Here is a 22,075-nt window from a genome sequence, read left to right as displayed (position 1 = left end):
GACTCCTGCCTAAAGCACACGGGAGAGATGCGTAAACAGCAGACGAGGCTTTGACACTGCGTTGTTTTTGATAAACTACTGTACATCCTGCTGGGTAGCACACGCTTACCTGTCTTATAGATTTCATAGCGCAGCGAAAACCCCGCCCCCTGGTGGGCATAGTCAGAGACGAATCTGATGTGCAGAACGGGGCCTGAGGAGATGATCGCAGGGGGTGCGATGTTACTGCAGTGTCTCCCCAACAGATCAGCGTTCTCTGAGTTACCATCCCGGATCTCAATGAAGTCATACCTATGGAGAAGACCAAACACAGAGACGTTTATACAAGAGGTCAAGGGCATTAGGCAACTGTTAAATCGAAATGTTCCCCAAGCTGTGCGAATATCCAATTGGGAACAGTTACCAGATGGTGTACTAGAAGCATTGTCCGATACCGATGATTATTTTCATCTTATGGCCAATAACTGATAAATCATACTATTTTGCCTAAATACATTAAAAATATAACACTAAGAATTAAAATCAGTCATTTTAAATGCTACAAGTGAATTCAGACATCACAAAATGATCATATATATTGTATGAAAAATGAACTTTTACATTTAAGATTACTTTTAGTGTTTGTAACTTTTATAGCATTTATAGCTTTTAAAATGTGTATGCGTGATTAAATATCTGATATATACCCAATATTAACTAACACAGATAAATAAATAAAAAATGAACTCATATTGGTAGCAATATTTTGTGCATACCCAATATGAAGGCAGTAAACCATAATAGTTCCACACAGAAAGCAATTAAAAGATTTTTGCATGACTGTAAACACATTAGATAGAACAGACACACAACACAGTGTGAAAGGTCTATTTGTTCTGCCACTGCTACATAATGAGTTTGATCTTTTCTTGTTTAGTTTTTTTTCTCCCTGTCAGCTCTCAAGATATGAACAACCTTGCCAGAAGAAATTACAATGGGATTGTGGTTAAAAGGTGTTTGATCTCAATTAACTATGAAACTGTCAATTATACACACCTAACATGTTCTGCCTTGTTACTGAATAGATTCTTCCACTGAAAAGCTTTTAAAAATTGACCTGATGGCAGGTAAATTAAAAACAGCTCCAGAATGAGCAAAAGAAAGAAATAAAAAGACAGCTGCAGTTAATAAAAGGTGTATTATCTCTCTTTTGAAAATGTGAATCAAAGAGTTTCTTAAAAAATAACCACATCAGACAGAAGTGATTCTGGGTCCAGCTGGCAGGCAGCGAGGGTAAAAAGTGCTGCTACTTAGCACAGTGCTGTCGTGTTAATAAGGCTGAGGTTTATGTAGCTGTACTAGCAGAAGAGCATGACTCCACAGAGCAAGCTGTGCCTCATTTAACCACCAAATCAGCAAGCCTGTGGACCCTCCGAACATCTGTACCCTTCAGCACTAGAGAGTCATTGTCTAAAACACTGCTCCAACTCAAGAGACAAGCGCAGAGACAGAGAAATCAATGAGCCTTGACTTGAAGAACCTTCCTTTTCTCCTCTGACATATTTATTCAGCGTATACCTAGGACAAATGCATTGCTCTGTCATAGTTTGGGTGACTAAATGAAGTTCTCAGTTATGATTCACTGACGTGCCGTCTTAAGTCTCATAGGTTTCTCCTAAAATTGACTAAAAACACAAATGAGACATAAAATAATGTGGTCAGAATGTAAGGTGGTGTCCTTGCTTGCTTGCTGAATGCTTATCAAACATGTTAGGCTGATAATAAAGTATTTTATTTATTATGGGTGAAAATACACTACCATTCAAAAGTTTGTGGTTGATTTTTTGTAACACTTTATTTTAAGAACCAGATCTCCTTATTAACTAGCTGCTTATTACTAGCATATTGGCTGTTTATTAACTATTAATAAGCAGCAAAAAACCAAGCAAAAATCCTCAATAAAAATTTAATATCTTTTCCCTATTCAAAGCTGTTACTAGATTTTGATACAGTAAATATTAATGTTGTTGTTGTTGTTGTTGTCTATTATCCTCACCAATGAAGCATTTACTAGACCAAAATACAGTAAAGAGTAATGTTAAAATATTACAACAATTTAAAATAATTTTCTATTTGAATATATTTTAAAATGCAATTTGTTCCTTTTGTCTGTACAAATTCTTTAAATGTAACAAATTCCTATTTCTATATTCCTTAGAGTCTATAAACTTGAATTAAACTTTTTTAAACTTTCCGACTTTCAGCATTCAAAAATTGTCTTGAGCATACTAACATCTTAATACCTTCAAGCCTGTCTGTTTGTCTTGTATTTGTAAGGTTTACAGAGTCTGTAAGTGTAAAGGAGGATATCTCAGGAGCTGACGCTACCAAACACCCTCCAATCAAACATTTGTACAGGCCTCCTCGGTGCCTTTGATAACACGTCCCACCTCAACCCGCACTTCTGTCTCTTTCCTCAAAATGACAGGACACTCTGTGATAAAGCATGAAAACATGACAGCCAGAGAGGTAAAAGTACAGAGGAAACATCTGACAGACGCCAGCAGCTGTCTTTAACCAGCCTTAAACACACACAAACTCTTTCAAATAAACTTCTGGACACATAAAACACAACTACACAGTATTCTGTTCTCTTTTGAAATTTTAGATGACTTTCTGAATTTCAAATCAGAGTTAAAAGTTACTCTCACTTTTCCTGATTCATCACAGACGCCAATTAACAAAGACACAAACCCTCCTACAAAAAACAGCATTCACCTAACCCTAAGGACACATGCTGTGTGAGACCATTACAGTCACATGGACACCAAACAACAACACAAACACTGGCTTGTATTTGCTTTGGATGTGAGGGTAATTTGATTTTCATGGATCTTATTACTGAATGTTGTTACTATGGTGAATCTGTTTGGGGTAAGAATCCTGGCATTGTTGACTGACCCCAAAAAATGTGTTCATACTACGTAAACTCCACAGTTTTTGTTGGCCTCTTTTCCACTTGTTTTTCTTCTTCCTTGTTTTCACTTTTACTATACACCAGCAAATTAGGGTAAACACAGGCTTTCGCACCCTGAGCTTGTGTATGTGTGTGTGTTTGACTTGGCCACAGCAGAGTAAGTATCTGCAGATATACCCCTCCTCCACCATCAGAGCCACATGTTAATAGCCTTTCACGCGTTGCATCTATGAGCCAGGACACTTTTTCACACCTGCACAAACCTATCAAGACGTCCCCTGCAGATCCAGGCATCTAACAAGGCAAATGCACAAATTTTTGCTGACACAATTTTAAGACTATTTTGTGTCTTATAGCAACATACTGCAAATGAGAGTCAAATATTAAGTTTACTTTTTAAAATAAAGGTCATTTTTGTTCCAATATAGTTTTTTTTTTTTTTTTTTCTTTAATGGATCACCTAGGCCATCATACCAACATTAGCTTAACTAAAGGCAGAAGATGATGGAACAAATGCTTGAAATTTAAAAACAGTAATTATTTTTGCAATTCTTTTTGGTGGCATTAATGGAAATTACATACCCCACCTTTATGATGCAGTTTTTCCACCCTAGAATAGTTTTGCCTTTTCAAATTTATGGAGGTATTTTTGTTTTCTAACCTGGTAAAACACAGTATGCTGTCTATTAAGGTTAAACACTTCACTCACAACAAATAATAAAAATAAAAATCAATATCAAATAAAAATCAAATCAACACAATTCAAAGATATTCTAATGTACAGTGTGAAAAAATAATACTCATTTAAAAATAACTAAAGATTACATCTAAAATTGTTATTACTGTTTCTTCTTCAAAAAAACTATAATAATATGGTGCTGCTATATTGTTAGCTAAATATAAATTCTAAAATGCAACTAACTATAAAAAGGATGAGAAAATATTTCTCATATAGCTTTGTTACTGACATCACAAAATGTGTTTCCAATCAAACTCTATGGTATTTTGCCACAAGTTCATTTGTGACTTGGAAGCTAGACAGAAGCCAACATGGCTAGATTGTGTGATATAAAAGACTATGCAAAATTAAAATACTACCCAACCTATTTTCAGTAAGAGTAACGTTTGGGATTATGTTGAGTCCTCATTTGATATCTAAAGCAAAGTCTGGGACTTGTTGGACAAAACCAGTTAGAAAACCATAAATTCTCTGCTAGACCATGTTTTAAATAATTGGCTTGTTAGATTAAATGCTTCACTGGATTTTAGTTGGATTTTCATGTAATCACTTTTCATTAAAAACCACTTCACACAGCATTAGCCATTCACCAACACTAACTTGTACACATACTGGACAGCTACAAGTAAGCAACCTTTTATAAACCCACAACCTAGAATAAAATATAAAAAAGATATCACATTTGTACATTTTGACTGAATAGATTCAGATTTGCTGCAGGAGAAAATCTCACTCCTTTGACTGAAAGTAAATAATCATAGGCTTTGCCTAAAAACCTCAATCTTACCCAGTGGAACAATTAAAATACTGAAAGTCCCCCTAAAATGTTAACTGCTTGTTCAAGAGCATTCCCAGACGGCGCTCAGATCGACCATTTATTTGGTCATAAAACCAGGGAAAGGTAAAAAGAAAACAAAGGTAGAGTTGTTACTGCATTCTGAAATCTAATAAAGAATTTAAATCCTCTGTTAAATATACCCATTAATGATTGTACATATGCTGTCATTTTCATATCTGCCCTGTAAGCGTACAGCAAGCCCATAATGGTCACAACAGATATGCCAGCAGTGCTCTGAGAAAGATGTGATATGTGTGGGAGACCTGGGTGACCCCCCTGAGTCCTGTCCGGCTTCACACCATCCATCGATTCTTCATTACAGGCGGAAAACTCGCATTGATCAGAAGGACCCCTGGGGAGCCGCACCGAGTGATGATATCATCCGCTACTGCTGGCCTCACTCAAGAGGAAATCTAGCTGTGAGGTTAGACGTGTTCATTTGTCAAATCTATCACGGATAAAGCCCCACGCCGACAGTGGGGGAAACTGCTGTGTAAAATTGTTCCTTTTATAGGCGTTCAACGTCAGTCATGAGCAACTAAGAGGCTAGTCTGTACGTACTGTAGTATCACTACTGTCCCCTGTGAGGTTACTAAGAAACAAAGGCTCCCCAGCTGGAGACGGTGGGGTGTCCCGGGGTCTGTGATCACGGCTCTGCATGTGGCCGGAGTTGAGAGGTCTAAAAACGCTCTCGGGCGATCATCAGTTCGGATATCCCTCTTCACAGAAGACAATGCAGAGACGTCACCGAACCCTGAGGCCTCGGCTCTCCTCAGTGTAGTAAGAGTGTGAAGTGTGCTACTGCAAATGTACTCTGAAACACTTGTGTACTGTAATGTAATACAGTGGGTTTGTAAAAAAAAACAAATACAAAAAAAAATCAACCAATGCTAAAAATAGGAATGCTACGATTTTACAATTTCTAGTTGATATAATAGGCTGATAATTATTTTATTATTAAAATTCTATACTATTTTGATAATAAAAAATACAACACAACATATATATATATATATCGAGCCTCAGGGATGCTATCACTGAATTAATAAAATCCCTGGGACTTATATATCCATTCTTTGTGTATTAGTATGGTGATTACGTAATATCAAAACCTGGAATACTGTGCCAGAGGGAGGAAAAGAAAGTGTGAAGAGTGGGGAAGGAGAAAAACAGATAAAGATGAAAGAGCGGGATGGAGTAAGAAAGCGGTAAAGGAGAGAGAGAAAGAACCATGATTTCAGCTTACTCAGCCTGTTTCTATACCCATGTCATTCAGTCGAGCAACTTTCCTGATTGCATTACAGATATATCATGATAAATCAACCCATGCTTATTATATTTATTCCACAATAATCTATTTATAACTTTTAGGAGCGGGACACATCTGATGCTGTGCCAAGAAGCCGTGGAACAATCCGGTGAATTTGAATGAAGCCGGTGCGACAAGTGAAACGGTGTCTTTCGTGTAAGCGCTGAGCCGTACCTGTAACTTTGATAGATTTTTTTTTTTTTCGCATTACATCTGGTCCTTGTCATCCAACTGATATGCCAGAGTGCACTGGATTTCATCACACTCTCTGGCAACAGGAGAATAAATGGTGCACTTCTCTCCTCTCTCTTTTTCTACTCATCCTTTTTGTGACCTTAATGGCTGTGCTCCAAAATCATTTAAAGATGAGCTACAGACACAAAGTCTGTTCCAAAAGGTAAGAAGGATAATTAGTGCACTCATGATGCTGACAATATAGGCAGCTCACTATAGCTCAATAGTATGGTTTATGAGTGTGGAGAGAGACAACTATACTGCCCTCTAAAATATCTTCTTTTAGCCAAATTCTTAGGTATCGCTGCATGCATAACTGAAAAGTACTACAATGGTAATAAATACCACATATCTAAAATATTCCCAAAGTACATTTAGTGCAATTAGAATCATTTAATAAGGAATAAATATAATACACAATACAAAAACAACAACAGAAATATTGTTACAAATTATTCCAAGCACTGAAAATAAATGAGTTTTTAATGTATAAAGTGTGCTCTATTTGCAATGCTTATTATCACATTGTTAGCTTAGCAACATGCTAACTTCAGCCTCTACTAAAATCAGTTGTGAGTTGAGTGTCTCATGCTGCTGTAAACACTGGATGTCTGTCAAGGTTTTGGAAAGAGGTACTGCCTCCAAAGTGGCATCCTTTGCTTTAGTAACAACTGTTTGAGAGCCCTCCTTCAGTCCCTGCAGAGCACTGGAAAATCTGTGGAGGAAGTGTTTGCAGTGACAGTGTGGCTGGACTATCAACACTGTTTATTTCATCTACTGTATGTGTGATGAGAGAGAGAGCTGAATAGGGAACGTGAAATAAAGCAATGCTGAGAATGGGCCGTGCCTTGAGAGATGAGTCATTTTAATCAGACACAATGTATGGAGGGAAGAAATAGGGAACAAGTGAGCGGGAAATGGAAGGAGAGAGATAGCAACATCAGTGGATATCATTGTGTTTTGCATGTACTAGGCTTTTTAACTAGTCTAACCAGTCCTTAGACAACTAGATTTGTTTGCAAACCAACTTCAAGCCAACCAGTGGCTATACTGATCAACCAACACCAAACCAGTCTAGACCAGTGTGGAAATTCATGTAAGTAAGAGCTGCTCTTTCCAAATGGGTGGAAGAGGAGGAATGAGAATTACAGACCAAGGAGGAAAGAATGGACAAAAAAGGTAGGTTATGACAGAGTTGAAGGAGAAATGAGTGGAAAGATGAACATAAGGGTGTGGTGGCAGACAAGCAGACTAAACTTCATGAGGTCAAAGGGGAAACCCTGTAGCACAGCCAGTTTTCAGCATGTGTGCATATAAACATCTGTCAGTTAGGACTGAGATGCCAGGATATGATCCCTGAGCTGCATAATCATATCTGACAGGGAAAACGCTTCAGGTTAAATAAATTAAGTATAGCGCTTAGCTGCTGATGGAGCCAGTTTGATGTCCAGTGGAAAGATACTGAGCTGTTACTACCTCGGGATCAACGTAGATCAAATAAATAGCCTTCCCAAAGTGTCTATACCACAATATGTGTGAAGGCTGAGAGCTTATGATACATTATAACACTGCATGCACCCATAATAAGAGCTGTTATTAAATGTCCTTCTCATTGGAAAAATGTTAAAAGCTAAAAGTCTGTTTCACTCCACCCTGCCCTGCGTCTGTAAGTCTCGACAACATAATTAAACGATCTGTCCACTTCACAAAAAGTCTGTTGTAACACCTTCCAGTATGGCATTGTGACATTTTTGTCTTACAAAGCTAATCCGAGAATCAGAGGTGGCTGTGTTTAAGCAAGTTAATGGATACATCATTTTACAACTTGTTTATAAAAGAACTGCTTTTGTTTACTAGGCATAACAATTGCGATTGTATTGGATCCCCAACAGAACTCCATAGTCCCAACTTTGTCCTTAATTCAACTGCCTGGCCAAGAGACAAAAACAATAATCGCTAGAAAAGCAGCAGGGAACAAGTCAGGGAGTTTAAAGACACAAGAGAGCTAGGGTGAAGATTTTAGCCAAGAATAGTCTGGTTTTGTGTAAAACAGAAGACACTGATATATAATTTGTGCATTTATGAGGCCTACAGATCAGACATAACAGTAGCTTCCATCTTCGTGTACTACACTGAAATCATAGGCTGTAAATAACCATACTTAACCTTTATGTGGTTTAAATGCCCACAGGGCTTCAGAGAGAGATAGAAAGGTAGAACACAGGGTCAGAATGGTCATCTGCCTAAAATAAACAATAACTTGTAAAAAAAAATCTAAATTTAAAATATATTTTTATTTATATAAATATAATTAATTTAAAAAAAATTATTGTGATATATAAATTGCATTAAATATTATAAAATATTTTAAACACTACATTTAAAATATAATAATTTATCTTTCTATTTATCAAATGTATATATTTATATTTTATTTTAAATGTATAATATTATTCAATACAATAATATTGTTCAAAAATGACAGTTCAATGCATAACCAACATTCATGCAATCACTCGGCATCATGCTGTAAACAAGACAAACAGCACTCACATTGTCTTCAAAAGATCAAAAAATCTAGTCTGAACATTTGTAGAAGAGCGGCAGATGGGAGTGAAGACGGAAGGTTAAAAAAAGACATCTGTTTTAAGTCTTAGAACTGGTTGTGTTAACCTGAGAACTACTGGGAAACTGTCCACTTTCCTCTTTTCCAAATGTAGCAATGTGTCTGATTCAATATGGAGTTCTGTTTACTAATGGACGCGCAAAGAAATCCCCCGCGGGAGGAAAGCACGGAAAAGGATGTGTGATGTAATGGAACGTGCCGCATCTTCTGTCAATCAAGCCAAGAGTGGAGTTAGAACGAGAGACGAAAATAACAACAGTACTATCCCATGCAAACCACTAAGGAGTAAGCAAAGTGCTGGAATGAAACACATATCAGACTTTCCTGTCTCTGTCTTTTGATCTCTCTCTCTCTCTCTGTTGCCGTGCTCACTGGAAGTGCTCAGTGAAGACACTTTCAACAAAAGCTTCTGAAAAATTAATGCTCCAATTTCAACAAAGGAACGTCAAAAGCCATCCCATAAATCTCTCTTTAAAAACACTTCTATGTATAAATAATAGATCCAAAATGTTAATAAATGCCAAAAGGACAAAGGGCAATATTCAGTGAGTAGAGTAAGAGAGCTGGAAGTGGCAGGTTGTGACAGGCTTTGTGGCTCTGGGTTTGTAAAACATGACTCATGGATGTCAAAGACTTCACTAGTGATTGCTAATTTCCCATCGAATTGGGTCCCACTTTAAGAATCATGCTTTAAAACAAATACACCCAAACTGTGAAGATACAGTGAAACTTCAATCCTGACCCAATGCATTTCTGCTGCTGTCCAATAGAGGGAGGAGTTGGAACAGCTGCCTATGAAACACATGCAGAGAGCTCAAGTCTGCACGTTTCCCAGAAATGTGTGTCGAAGATTTGTTTATAGGATATTTAATTAAAGTGTGTGTAATGTCGACTAGAGCCAGGCTCAGCAGGGCATCACAGGAAGGTTCCAATAATCACTAGGCAAAAAACATCAGCAGTCTTTCCTAATCAACTCATTTTTTTTAAAGCAGCATATTAAGCAGCAAAATTAATAAAACACCATTTATTATATAAAAGAAAGTAAACAAAATTGCCTAGTGGCCTCTTGAATTTATAAAATACAGACTGGTCAGATTTGATATATTCAAATTAATGAACTGGTTATGGTTATAAATACATAGTTTCTTCCTATATATAGTTTCCTAACTGATCATCAGCTACATAGAGCCTCAGAACCATTTCTGCTCACCTGCAGTCCAGTTTCTCCAGCTCAAAGTGCGGGTTGAAGTTTAGGACGATACGTTGGGATGGTTCAGGCGCTGTGATCACCCATCGACAGTTCTGGTGGGGTGGGTACTCCAGTGGGTAACCGGGTGTGGTGATGTATCCTGCATCGCTGGCATCCAAATGCCCACCACATGGCCCTGTAAAGACGAGAGGTGAAATATGATTCAGCTTCACTCAAATGAAATGCACTGTGAAACGTGTCTAACATAGTGTATTTATATTAATTTAAATGCTACTCAATGGCCATTTCTCAGTTGTTTGAAGTGATTCAGTACACATGAATCAATATGACACAAATGATTCTAATTGAGTGAAAGGAAATAGCTGACCTCTGCTAGTCAATAAGTGAAGCAGTCATGACTTGGCAACTAAAGGCTTTTGTTCTTTGCTCCATGTTTAATACGAATCAACACAAACTGAGAAATCAAAGAATCTGCTGTGTCCAGTGCCAAATGCACTTGTCCCAGCTGTCATCTGGTATACAACTCTATCACTGACAAGCAATCTGCAAACATTAAGACACAATCTTCAACAGTATCTTCAGAATAAAAACCACTCTATCACACATGACAAGCTATTCAGTGACAGGAAGCGTGTCTGTGTGAGGTCAGAGATCAACCCAATGCTGTGATCAGTGACAAAGATGCCTTTCTGTGTGGAAAACACATAGATAGTGCGCTCATTCTCTCTCTCCCCTGCCTGTGTTTACCATTCTCTTCCCGAACAAGCCCTCGGCTCCCACAGCTCAAATAATTGATATGGCTCTCATTCATTATTGCTCTGATCATAGTATTGAGGCACAGCTGTTTAACCTCTGCTAGAGCGCTACGATGTCAGCGCGCACCGAGCTCACATGTTCGAGGAGAGGCGGTGTATAAATGTTTTAAGGCGCGGAGGCACTGAATGATTCAAGATGGTTTCAGGAACTTGCCTGGAGAAGATATTTTGAAGAATGTTTCTTGAGCATTTCTTGTTGATGCAAAGAAAGTCAGTGGAGTTCAATTATGTTTTAGACATATTTTATGGATAAAAGCATTTGAAACATTCTTCAGAATGTCTTCTTCGGATTCTGCATAAGTCAGGAAGACAGAAGGGTTTGAAATGACATGAGGCTGAGTAAACAAAATCATCATTTCAGGGTGAGCTGTTCCTTTAAAAATGTAACTTCCACTACAATCAAACTGCAGTTGAAAGCATTGTTATCCAAATGTGTAGAACTCAGCAGATCACAGGCGTTCCAATTCTGTGGGAATCTGTGGAATTCTGTGGTGGCAGAGTCCGTGTGGTCCTACTCATCTTACAACAGCAGTGGCCCAGCAAGGATGGATTTACAGCATGCACTTTGCAGCCGTTACTTGAAATTCACAACAAATACACTGCAACCAACATGCACAGAGCTGATGTTCTAGCGTCACACATAGTGGCCCGGTGGGGACGCAGGGAAGGAGTTCAGAGGAAGTGAGGGCTTTGATTGACAGTTTGAGGTCTGTGGCTGGTTTCCACAGTACTTTCTGTGAACAATTACAACTCATCTGTATTGCACACTTGATCTCTCACACTCAGTCACCGACTTTCTCACCGTTGGAAAACAAGATTGATGTGGTAGGATGCGACCTCTTCATACCTTCCAGATTTACACTGCATTCAAACGATACTGCGACTAAACCAGGCAAAATGCCTCTTAATGAGCTATGATGACAATAGCAGTGTGTACAGTGCTGAACTGGGTTTAAAACCCAGCTGCCCCTCATTTGTTTGCAGCTTGTAACAGTAAACAAATCTTCAAGAAATAAAAGTTTTCATGTACCACCAAACATGAAAAAATAATGCATCTTGCCTCAAATGAAAAACTTAGTTCTAAATAGCCAAACAACAACTGAATTTAATTATTGTTTTGTGCAATGTTTTATACTACGCTGCTGCTGTTGGTTATTGCTGTAGTTGTAGGCTAGATTATTGCCGCTAATTCAGGAACTTGCTTTTGCCAATGCATATGGTGATATGGTGCCGTGAGTATTTAAGACATACTGCTGCTGCCAAATAGCATATAAAATAACCCATTGCAGATCTATATAGGTGGAGCTGGGGAAGGAGGGTTTCATAGAAACTCTGAAAGTGCGTTGCAGGAATCTCAAGTGAATGCTAGCCAGCCATATAAATGCAAGGCAGTAACCTCATTGGCTGCATATGCAGCAAGATCCAATCAGCTTGTGCCAAGTCATTTAACTCTCTGAATATCACCAGTTACATTAACAACCCGTCAGCCTGCACCATCTGGAGTTTCATGAATGAACTATATATAAGTTTATCTAATCTCCTTCTTTTTCTTTTTCAAGGCCAGCGGAGTAAGTGATAAATGTTCGCCGGTTCCTGCCTCCTTCTTCCCGATCTACAAACTTTGTTACATTGGTGCCGAAACCCAGGAAGAAGGAGGCGGGAAATGGCAAACATTTAAACAAAACTTTAATAATAAAATAAACACAAAACTTAAAATAGCGTGACAGCCATTCACGGTGACTGCCGCATTTAAACAGAACCAAAACAAAATAAAGTCCAGGCCTGGTCCTCCTCCTTTTGTCCTTCCGGAGCTCCTCCGTGGGACTTGTGACCGGTGAGTGGCACAGGTATCATGAATTATCACTTACTCCACCAGCCTCGCTCCATTCCCACGGCGCTCTGCCCCGCCCCACTCATAACATTTATTTATATGATTAGATTTATATTAGTATAAATATTTGGTTTAAATAAAAATATTCTTAAAGTTTTATATTTTTTTTTTTAAGTTTTGATTTTTTTTTAGCAGTGCTTGATATTTTATAGTTTTAGATTTTTAATGGTGCTGTGCTTTGGCTGTTAAATGGTTTGCATGTAAAAACCATCTCATAAAAATCTTTAAATTCTTTCTTTCAAAAGCACCACTGCTACAGACACACAAATGAAGATAGCCGTCTTTGTCAGTTGCATCAGATTTCATGCTGTTTCTGAGTGTCCCACCACTAGCACTGCATTTTTTAGGACAGCATGTCAAGTTAAAAATAGCCCAAATTTTAGAAACGCATCTTGAGACCTCTGTGCTCTGTTCCAGTCTGTTGCGCTCCGGCCAGCTGTTTTCCAACACAAAAGCATGTCTTTACATAAATGCACCTCATCAACCTAAAACATTCTGACTAGCCATTCAGGCAACCCACTGACTAGCCTAGTTGAATTAGGAAATATGTAGTTTTGCACTAAACACCCTCCAGTAGGCTGCATCTGAACAATCCCAGCATTATCACTTTCTCATATGTTCCAGTTTGAATCGTTTGTGTATGCCTGTGCTTGCAGAAAGGAGGGTCAACAGGCTGATGGGTCTCATTAGGAGGTGTTCTTCCTCCCTAAGCTCTGGACCTCAACAGAACCGGTCAGACAGTGCAGAGATTCATTTCCGCTCCGAGCAGAGAGAGCAACAGATACTGCAGTAGTGTTGTGTTGCTGTGTGTGGTCGCCTCATGAATTATTGTGTCTGTACTGCTAAAGGAATCTATCCATCTACAGTCTCTGCCACATGCTATCACAGCAGTACGCAGCCCTGGCGAATGGGCCAGAGTCAACAGTGTGTGTGTGTGTGTGTGTGCATGTGTGAATTTGTGTGACTTTGACTGCATTTGCCGTTCTTGTGGATGATTTGCTGTGCACCAAGTACAGGTGTAAGTTATGTGTTGGGTAATGGAAACGTTATTTACCCTGAAAACATAAATCACAATTTTGTTTCACTGAACTTTCTAAAGGTGCACTGCTAAAAAGCTTTCAGAAAGCATAAAGAATTGAACAGTTCTTGTGTTTAAAACATGTCAACTCACATGAGATTAATAATAAAACTAATAATAGCTTTTTTTAAGTTTACATGGAACAGATCACCTTATGGGGACAGGCAATTTGAGCCATCACATGACCACAGTGTAACCCCTGATAATTACAATTTTTTTTAAACAACAAAAATTAATAAAGTTGGAAAACTGCATTTCTAAAATGGCATAAATGATGTGGAAATCCTACATCCACACCACTAGGTGTCAGTAAAATCCCATACAGCTGCCTTCTGAGTCAGCGCAACAAAACAAATTACTGTCTCCAACTGTAAAATTACCTATAGTAATTGAATCAGAAAATGATCAACTGTCCAAAGTTGTGCTCACAGTGCTGGCACACCAAAAGAAAAGAAAAAAAGAGCATCACACAGTTCAACAGAAACTGTATATACTAATAGAGCTCCTTCGATTCACAAAATCAAATCCTGACAGAACCAATTTTTAAAATATCAACATTAATTAAAAACATCTCAGGGCTTAAAGTTCTCCGGCACTGTGCTGGCTCTCCGGCATGTGGCTTTTGGCTGCGGGGAAAAAAAGATAGTCGTCTTACATTTAAAAACACTTGTTGATATCAAGTTCAAGTTCATGAGTTTGCCTACAAATATATGAGAGGAACACAGCTTTCACTCTCAACCAACTAACATTACTAGCCAATCAGAACGCGAGACGCGCATAATAGTATCCAACTGCAGAGATGCAGCTGATGAATGGAAAAGAAGCCTGGGTCTCAAGCGCGACACATTGAAAAAAGCTGAGAGGCGCAATTGTCAAAGATTTCCATCTAGCGTCATATTTACATAGAAAAGCAATTTAAAAAAGCAGCGGAGCTTTGTAAACAGCTCAGAGTAATCACGTCATCTCCATAAGAACGATATAATTGCCAGAACGAATTTACCGGGATTTTTGAAAAGGCTGTTCACACATGACCTCTTAACGGTAAAGACTGTATGGGTGAAATGGGTTAAACTCTTCCTCTGCATATGCGGTGAGTTTGGGTTGTGTTACGTTCATCTGGGAACTTGATTTGTAATGTAAATCATTTAAACTTATGCCAACACAGGAGAATACATCAACAAATTTCTAAATATGTGATTTATTGTACATTACAATTTCAAAATAAAAGTTTCTGACTTTGCATGTGGCCAAATATTAAAATTAAATGGATTTAAACCTTGTTGAATCACATGAAGCATCACCAGGTCGTTGGTGCTCTCTGAAGGCATTTGTTATAATATAGGCATACTACATTATGTATTTAACAGTGTTGTTCAATAAAACCATGTATTTGGTATTGATACTTTATTTGAGGCCAATTATTATTGCCTCATTTTTACTTTATATATAAATATAGTCATATTAAAGCCTGTTTTTCCAACTTAGTTCTATTTGTATCACTAAAAAATATCAGATTACACACTTGTCAAAATAATCAGTAGATTACTTGATTAGCAAAATCATCATTAGTTAAGCACTAAATTAGTTAAAATATTTTGAACAACTGCACTGGTTTACTTTTTGTGATTAAGAGACAAATATTTTGTCATTTGAAAAGTTCTTAAAGTATTAAAACATTGTCTCGTTCTAGTGAACCAAGTATCTGCATTTTGTCTCACCTTGTGAGCTAAGTGTATTGTCACACCCCTAGTGTCTATGAGTGTGATAAAACTCATAGTTTTCCAAGTGTATAATATAGCTTTCATTCTTCAGGTCAAATCATATATACATGAAAAAAAATCAGTTTGAATAAGGAAAGCGATAACTTTGCCATAGTATCCTTTCAAACGTTAAAGTTGCCACAGTCATTGCATTCTTTGCATATGCTGCACTTTATTTGTACTATTTTGTTTTATTAGTTTATTAGAATTTGAAAGATAATAACAATATTGATCGATAAGTGAGATTTGATTTTAGTCCTTGAAAACCAAAAAAGTAGTGCAAGTCCTTGAAAGTCCTGGAATTTTACTTGGCAGTATTTTTACGAACCCTGTTTAAGTTACCAGTTCTTGGATCATTTTAATTTTTTTGTTGTTGTTAATTGAACTGAACTGTAGCTTTCTGTAGTAAACTGTCTTTGTATATTTCCTATTTTATATTCATTTCTTAGTATTTAATTTACCATTATTTTTTTTTAACAAAACAATTTCAGAAATTTCATGTTTTAGATTGTAGGTCATCCAGCAAAACTTGATATCAAAAGCATCCGAAATGTTACATGTGTTTGCACCATATTGAAGTGAGTAACCTTTCTTGTTAGTGATGTTTCAAATATCTCAACATAATCTGTAGTCTGAGTCTGTCAATGGCTAATGGCAATGGCAGATATATTACTAGTTAGTTTCAAGGAAAATCATTTTCTTTTTTTGTTTGCCAAATAACCCTGTGTATGTGTCCGCCCCCGCAACCCCCAACCCCCGGAAAAAAAGTTCAGGCTCAATGTAGGCTGAATTCTACATCCACACCACTAGGTGTCAATGCAACAAACAAAAAATTACTGCATGCACCTGGAAATTTACATGTATTATTTGGGACAATAAATGATACACTGTCCAAAGTTAAGCTCAGTGTTGGCCCACTAAAAAAGACCTCAGCTCATGATTTCCTGTCCCACATTACTGCAGAACATCACACAGCTCAATAGAAACTGAATCTACTAATAGAGCTCCTTCGATTCACAAAATCAAATCTTGGCCGAACCAATCAATAGCTTTGATTGTTGGACAAATCAATGGTATCTTCCATCCTCACATCCACATCAGACTCAGCACACAACACACAATATTCGACACAACCTTGTTCTTTTGAGTACACACAACAACAGCCACAGATCTCATCCTGTCAGAGCTTTCGGTGTCGGTGCTTTGTCAATTCGGACAACACCGCTCCTCTCCTCTCTTCACATACAAGACGTCTCTCCCCGCCTCACTTCCTTCAGGATTGAGGATGCTGCCGGTGGGTAGGCCTGTCGCTGGCCCCCTCGCTTTAGGGCCATAAGTAACTGTAAACGGTGCTGAGCAGGTGGGTGGGGGAACGAGAATGGAGCTGCATTATTTATGGGTTTCTTGCTTGTTTTGAATTTCATCCCAATAGCACTGTTTCAGCATTTTTCCAGCGCCTGCCACACGAGAGTGAGTGAACGAGTGCCGGTGCATTTGCTGGCGCGAATACAAATATCTGACCTTCTTTTAGCTGATTTACAGGCCCATTTTCTGCTGAGGGAGTGCTAATATTACCCATTACACGAGACAGGAAAGAGAAAAAACAGTGCAGTGAGCAGACATGACAACAAACTGCAGTGATTTACATAATGGTCGTTGTTGTGTTTTTCAGTTCAAACTGATTATAAATTGCAAAAACTTATGTGAAACTAATTCGCCCATCACTCAAACCGAAGCATTTGTTTCTGCTTAAACTCTGTGGTTCGTGGACTGCTGATCAAACTTTACAGGTCACATTTACTTTCAGTCTGTGGAATTTTGAGGACAAATCAGATCAATCCAATAGGAATCCGTGCAACTTGGGAGTTTCACATGAGGACAGCTTTGCTCACATTCACATTGGTCACAGGAATTCTTTGCTACAACCAACAGAAAGCTGCTTGGTTTGAAAGTGACTTCTATGTGAGTTGTGCTTCGTATATCACTACATTATTGACAATAGCCAATGGACCTTTTTTGCACATGAAATGTTATTCATGGATACTTATTCTGCAGAAGGCACTGAGATATATGTAATCTGAAGAGATTAGACTTTTAATGTATCACCCTGGTCTCATGTGTGAAATTGGTATCAAGCTCAGTGTTGAACAGAGGAACGCAGAGTACCCCAAACACACACAAAGAAGTTGCCAGAAGTCCACATCTGCCTTTCATCAGCATCAACAGTATAAAGGGCTCAGAGGAGGCGCTGCTGGACGAAACCTAACGCTACACACACATAGAAAGTGAAGCTCTAACAGACTAAAAGCAGGTGACTCACATTAAGAGCTGGATGAACAACTCAAAAGTGAAACTCAGAACCAATCACCTATAAAACCAAAGATGTGCGCATGGAAAATGAAATAAGCTCGGGGCCACTGAACAGCAGAAAACGAACATGACAAATGGGCTTAGCAGGGATCCGACGAAACTTTAAAGAGATCCCATTCACTCCATACGGCACGGAAAACAACCAGCGCCAGGAGAGAATTGCTCTCATATTCCCTTAATATTGCGAAATTCGGCACAACACGCGGCGGTCTCTATCGGGATACTGATGTGTGCTAAACAGTGATTTCAAAGCAGCTACCCGTCGAGTTTGCTCCAGTAGCTGCAGTTTCTCTGGAGCGTGTTGGGGATCTGCAGGTGGTCAGGTGTGTCTGCACAGCTGCATAAGCATGTAATCAATCGCAGCATTGCCTCCAGGCGCAGGTGGCCAAGGCTTTGCCAACAACATGCTCTTTGCGCTCATACCAGTAGGTACACCGGGAAAATATGGAAGAGCATCCGGACATGCTGTCTTTCAGACTCAAACATGCAGATTCACACGCATCCGCATGCTATCACCACACATGGCTCATCTTCTCGGCAGCCATAACCGCCGCCACGGGAGAGGAGCTGGAAAATATCAGCAGCTGACTGGCGGAAGTCAATAAGGTTTCTCATTTTCACTGAGTGAACGTCTGCTGATGAATAGCTGATATTTAATCGCAGTGATGAGACACTTAGAGTTCTGCCGTTCTGTCTTATTACATTCTGTCCACACTAGAATAAGAGGCTTCAGCCCCCCTATCGTTTAGCGTGTGCTTCATCAGCTGCTGAGTCCAGCTCACTTCAGCAGGGCTTCCTGTCCCAGCAGTAGATGGTTAAGCCATTCTCCCTCTCTCAAAACCATTCATCCATCTGATTCAGACCGTCTGAAGCTTAACAGGACTAATTAAGGCACTGTTGTTGTGTTGGAAAGATAGCTGGGCTTTTAGAAAAACCCCTGTGGAGAGCTCTCTCTTGGATCAGGTGCAGATCCCAACACAGATCTGTTGGGTCTGGCAGCACTGCTGTCGACATTTGGTTGGAAAATAAAGCTAATGCTAGTCCAAAACTACTGAAGGAAAAATTTTAGAAAAGTAAAAAATGACCTAACAAAAACTTAAAAGGAATAGTTCACACAAAACTACACTTCTGTACTAATGTAGTCACCCCAACGACTTTTTGCCATGAAACACAAAAGGACACTTCAGCAGTCTCCATTCACTTTCGCTGTATGGAATAAAGATGCAATAGAAGTGAATGGTGACTAAGACTGTCAGTCCCAACTGTTCTACCTAACATCTCCTTTTGTGTTCCACAGAGGGCAATCAACATGAGGGTGAGTAAATGATGACACAATATTTATTTTTGAGCGGACTACTCATCCAACAGAAAAATGACTCAATTTATATTATAGTGTTTATGTTATTGTATTTGCGTACATACTCATTAACACTAATGAAAAAGTATCTATTTTGTGAGGCCGCTTGCAGTTGCATATTGTTATATTTACAGGGGAAAAAAAGTAATATATAGGCCTACATATATATATATATATACTTACATATATATATATATATATATATATATATATATATATATATTTGAGACATTGAATGATTGCGTGATACGTAATTTTAGACACAAAACGTGTAAACAACAGTAAAAATTCCCGTTTAAAAATCCCCTTCAAACCGTTTGGCATTAGTTCTCACTCGAGACAGATAGAAACACTATACCACATCGACTCATGAAATCAAAAATATCTTTTAAACGTATGTTTATTCATTTGTAAAGCCCAAATTCCGAGGTTAATAATGTCATTATTATTCATGATTGATTTGCGAAAATATGTTACGGTTTCAGGTCTTTTAAAGGATTTAGCTTATAAATATATCAATGTATCAGTAGTTGAAGTGAGTTTTATCAGTCAGGCAGGTTAATAAAACTTGCTTAAGATCTAGTTTGAATGCAAAACCTGTCTTTCAGATCGAGAAACACCAGCGAGGTGTGTAAAAATGTCAAATAAAGGTTATTAAAATATAAAAAAAATACAAAATCGAGTTGTGTATACATATAAAGATGTGCAATTATACGTAGATTATATATCGCCTATAAACACATATATAGCCTTCATTCTATACATTCTTTCTGCTGATATTCTCCATGAGAGTCGCTGGAGGTGCTTCATGTGCCCGCGGCTGCACGAATACAGTCGTCAAGACTAAGTAACCATGACACGAGAACACTATGACTAGAAAAACACCGTAAATGATGAGTTACGACTTTGTAGGTCAAAAATACATATATTACATGTTTAAGGGTTAAGTGATAGGCGGCTTAATTTAGTATCCCGTTCGTGGCATGAAGAGAATCTGCTGCGTAATTTACTCTAGAGTTTATCTGTGCGTTTGTGAGCAACATACCCGGAATCCTAAAAAACAACGAACCGTATGACACAACTAATTAGATAAACAAACATAAAACAGTGTTGTGAAAACGAGCACAGAATGAAGCGCGGCGTCTGTCGGAGCTCATGCCGAGCGCGCGTCACCTCCAGCGGGCAGGAGACTGCCAGCGCACGCGCTGAGCTTTCATCCGTCACACGAAAACCTTTGGAAACCTTCTGAGAGGCTCATCATCTTAGCATTGTCGTTTTGGTTTTGTTTGCTTATTTTCTTGGTTTCCCCGTCTTTTTTTTTTTTTTTTTTTTTCTCTAATTTTTGAGATTATTGTTATTATTATTATAATTAGATAACAAGTATTGGATATTGCCTATTTGCCGTTTTGTTTGTAATTTGTAAGGTACCGAAAACAAACCTAAGCAGAATTCGAAACAAATACTCAAAATGACAGAAACTGAAATCAGTAATGTGGTCTCAGTTCCTTTTGCAATAACACATAATAGAAACCTAAACGGATCCAGATAAGAACAAATGGCAAAAACAACAAAAACTTACCCTCCTCTCCATAAACTAATGTCGCACACAAGACAAGTAAAGATCCACAGAGCTTTGTGATTAAATCCATCTTTTCTGGGTGATGTTCACCCAGTGCCTGTAGAGGAAATGCTGAAGTTCTTGTGATGCTCTTTGAAAATGTTCTCGTCCACTGATGATGTATCCACTTGTGTCTTGATTCTGATAACTATTTCTTACGCCTGTTTTCTCGATGTGCTTCAAAATGCTGGATGCGTAAATTCAACCCAGACTTGGCTGTTTAACATCTCCAGTTATATCCTAAAAAAAGCAACAACGAAATAAAACGGCTGATTAAAAGTAAACAACTTTCTCTTTAAAAGCCAGAGTTCAGACCGAGCACATATTTGGGCTTGATTTCCTCGAGCTATAGCAGCGTGTGAGTGAGTGAGGTGAGCGGCGCGTTCTCTCGCCTTCAATCCAACTGACGTGAAGGGTTTTCCCGGTCTCGTCCCCACAGAATCCAGAACCAAACGCTCGAGTGGGAAACACTGTCCACGGCGGAAACCTGTCTGAAAAGGGCAGTTCGGATAAGGTCTTCAGTGCAGAGGGTCCGTAACTGAAGTCTTGTGATAGAGATACTCCGTGCGCTGTCTCTTTGGCACTGCGCGTCTCTGCGTTTGAGCGCTGAGTCTTGCGCGGCAGCAGCATGTGGATGTAATAGCATTAAGGACGGGCGCAGCTATCGCATTACAGTCAGCACCTTGGCCCGCCTCTCCAGTCTCTGATTAAAGACCAGCCACTAGTCCCGCAGTTACGCTATAAAAAGGCGAGCGAGAGAAACACAAGCGCCCACAGCCACACGAGCTCGTCAAACGCTCGTGGCTGTGCGAAACCACAGGCTGATTTGGAGAGTTTCTTTAAGATTGTAGACGATGTACGCTGCTAACAATGGGTCACTGACAAATAATGAGGTCCAAAATGATAAAATCCCTTAAATGTCCAGTTTACAACATACGTGATAGGTTCTTAGAAAAGCAATCTTGGTATTCTTTTTGGTTTTGTGTATTTTGGGACAAATATTTATATATTTTTTTCCAGCAAAAAATGTATTACTCAAAAAAAAAAAAAAAAAAAAAAAAAAAGTCAAGTGGTGTTACCATAATCTAAAAAATAGCACTGAGGTACATTCCTGTTGAGTACATTTGAGAGCACACAAGTTAATCATTATTATTATTATTAACAAATTTATTTTATATTTTAGAAAATTATTTTAGAAAAAACAACCTACAATAGCAAGAATCACATTTTTATGTATATAAATACATTGTGGAGTGGTTACTCCATTTGACAAT

General features: G+C 38.5%; 1 protein-coding gene across 2 annotated transcripts in view; it reads right to left on the bottom strand.

Annotated features, from left to right (window-relative positions):
* nrp2b (neuropilin 2b) overlaps nt 1-21,605 on the bottom strand; it is a 70,163-nt gene extending 48,558 nt beyond the window's left edge. Inside the window, exons 1-3 of one of the 2 annotated variants that reach the window (XM_042730949.1) lie at nt 20,763-21,605; nt 9,913-10,087; nt 110-291 (exon numbers count right to left, since the gene is read on the bottom strand). In XM_042730949.1, the coding sequence (XP_042586883.1) occupies nt 110-291; nt 9,913-10,087; nt 20,763-20,832 (427 nt within the window). In that variant the 5' untranslated portion in view covers nt 20,833-21,605. The remainder of the gene's footprint in view (nt 1-109; nt 292-9,912; nt 10,088-20,762) is intronic. The other variant, XM_019109590.2, reaches the window with a different exon arrangement.
* Between the last annotated feature and the right edge of the window lie 470 nt (nt 21,606-22,075).

Source organism: Cyprinus carpio, chromosome B9 (genome assembly GCF_018340385.1).
Source record: "Cyprinus carpio isolate SPL01 chromosome B9, ASM1834038v1, whole genome shotgun sequence".
NCBI classification, from domain to species: Eukaryota; Metazoa; Chordata; class Actinopteri; order Cypriniformes; family Cyprinidae; genus Cyprinus; species Cyprinus carpio.
The sequence above is the reverse complement of the archived record's forward strand: the minus strand, read 5'-3'. Positions and strand labels throughout refer to the sequence as shown.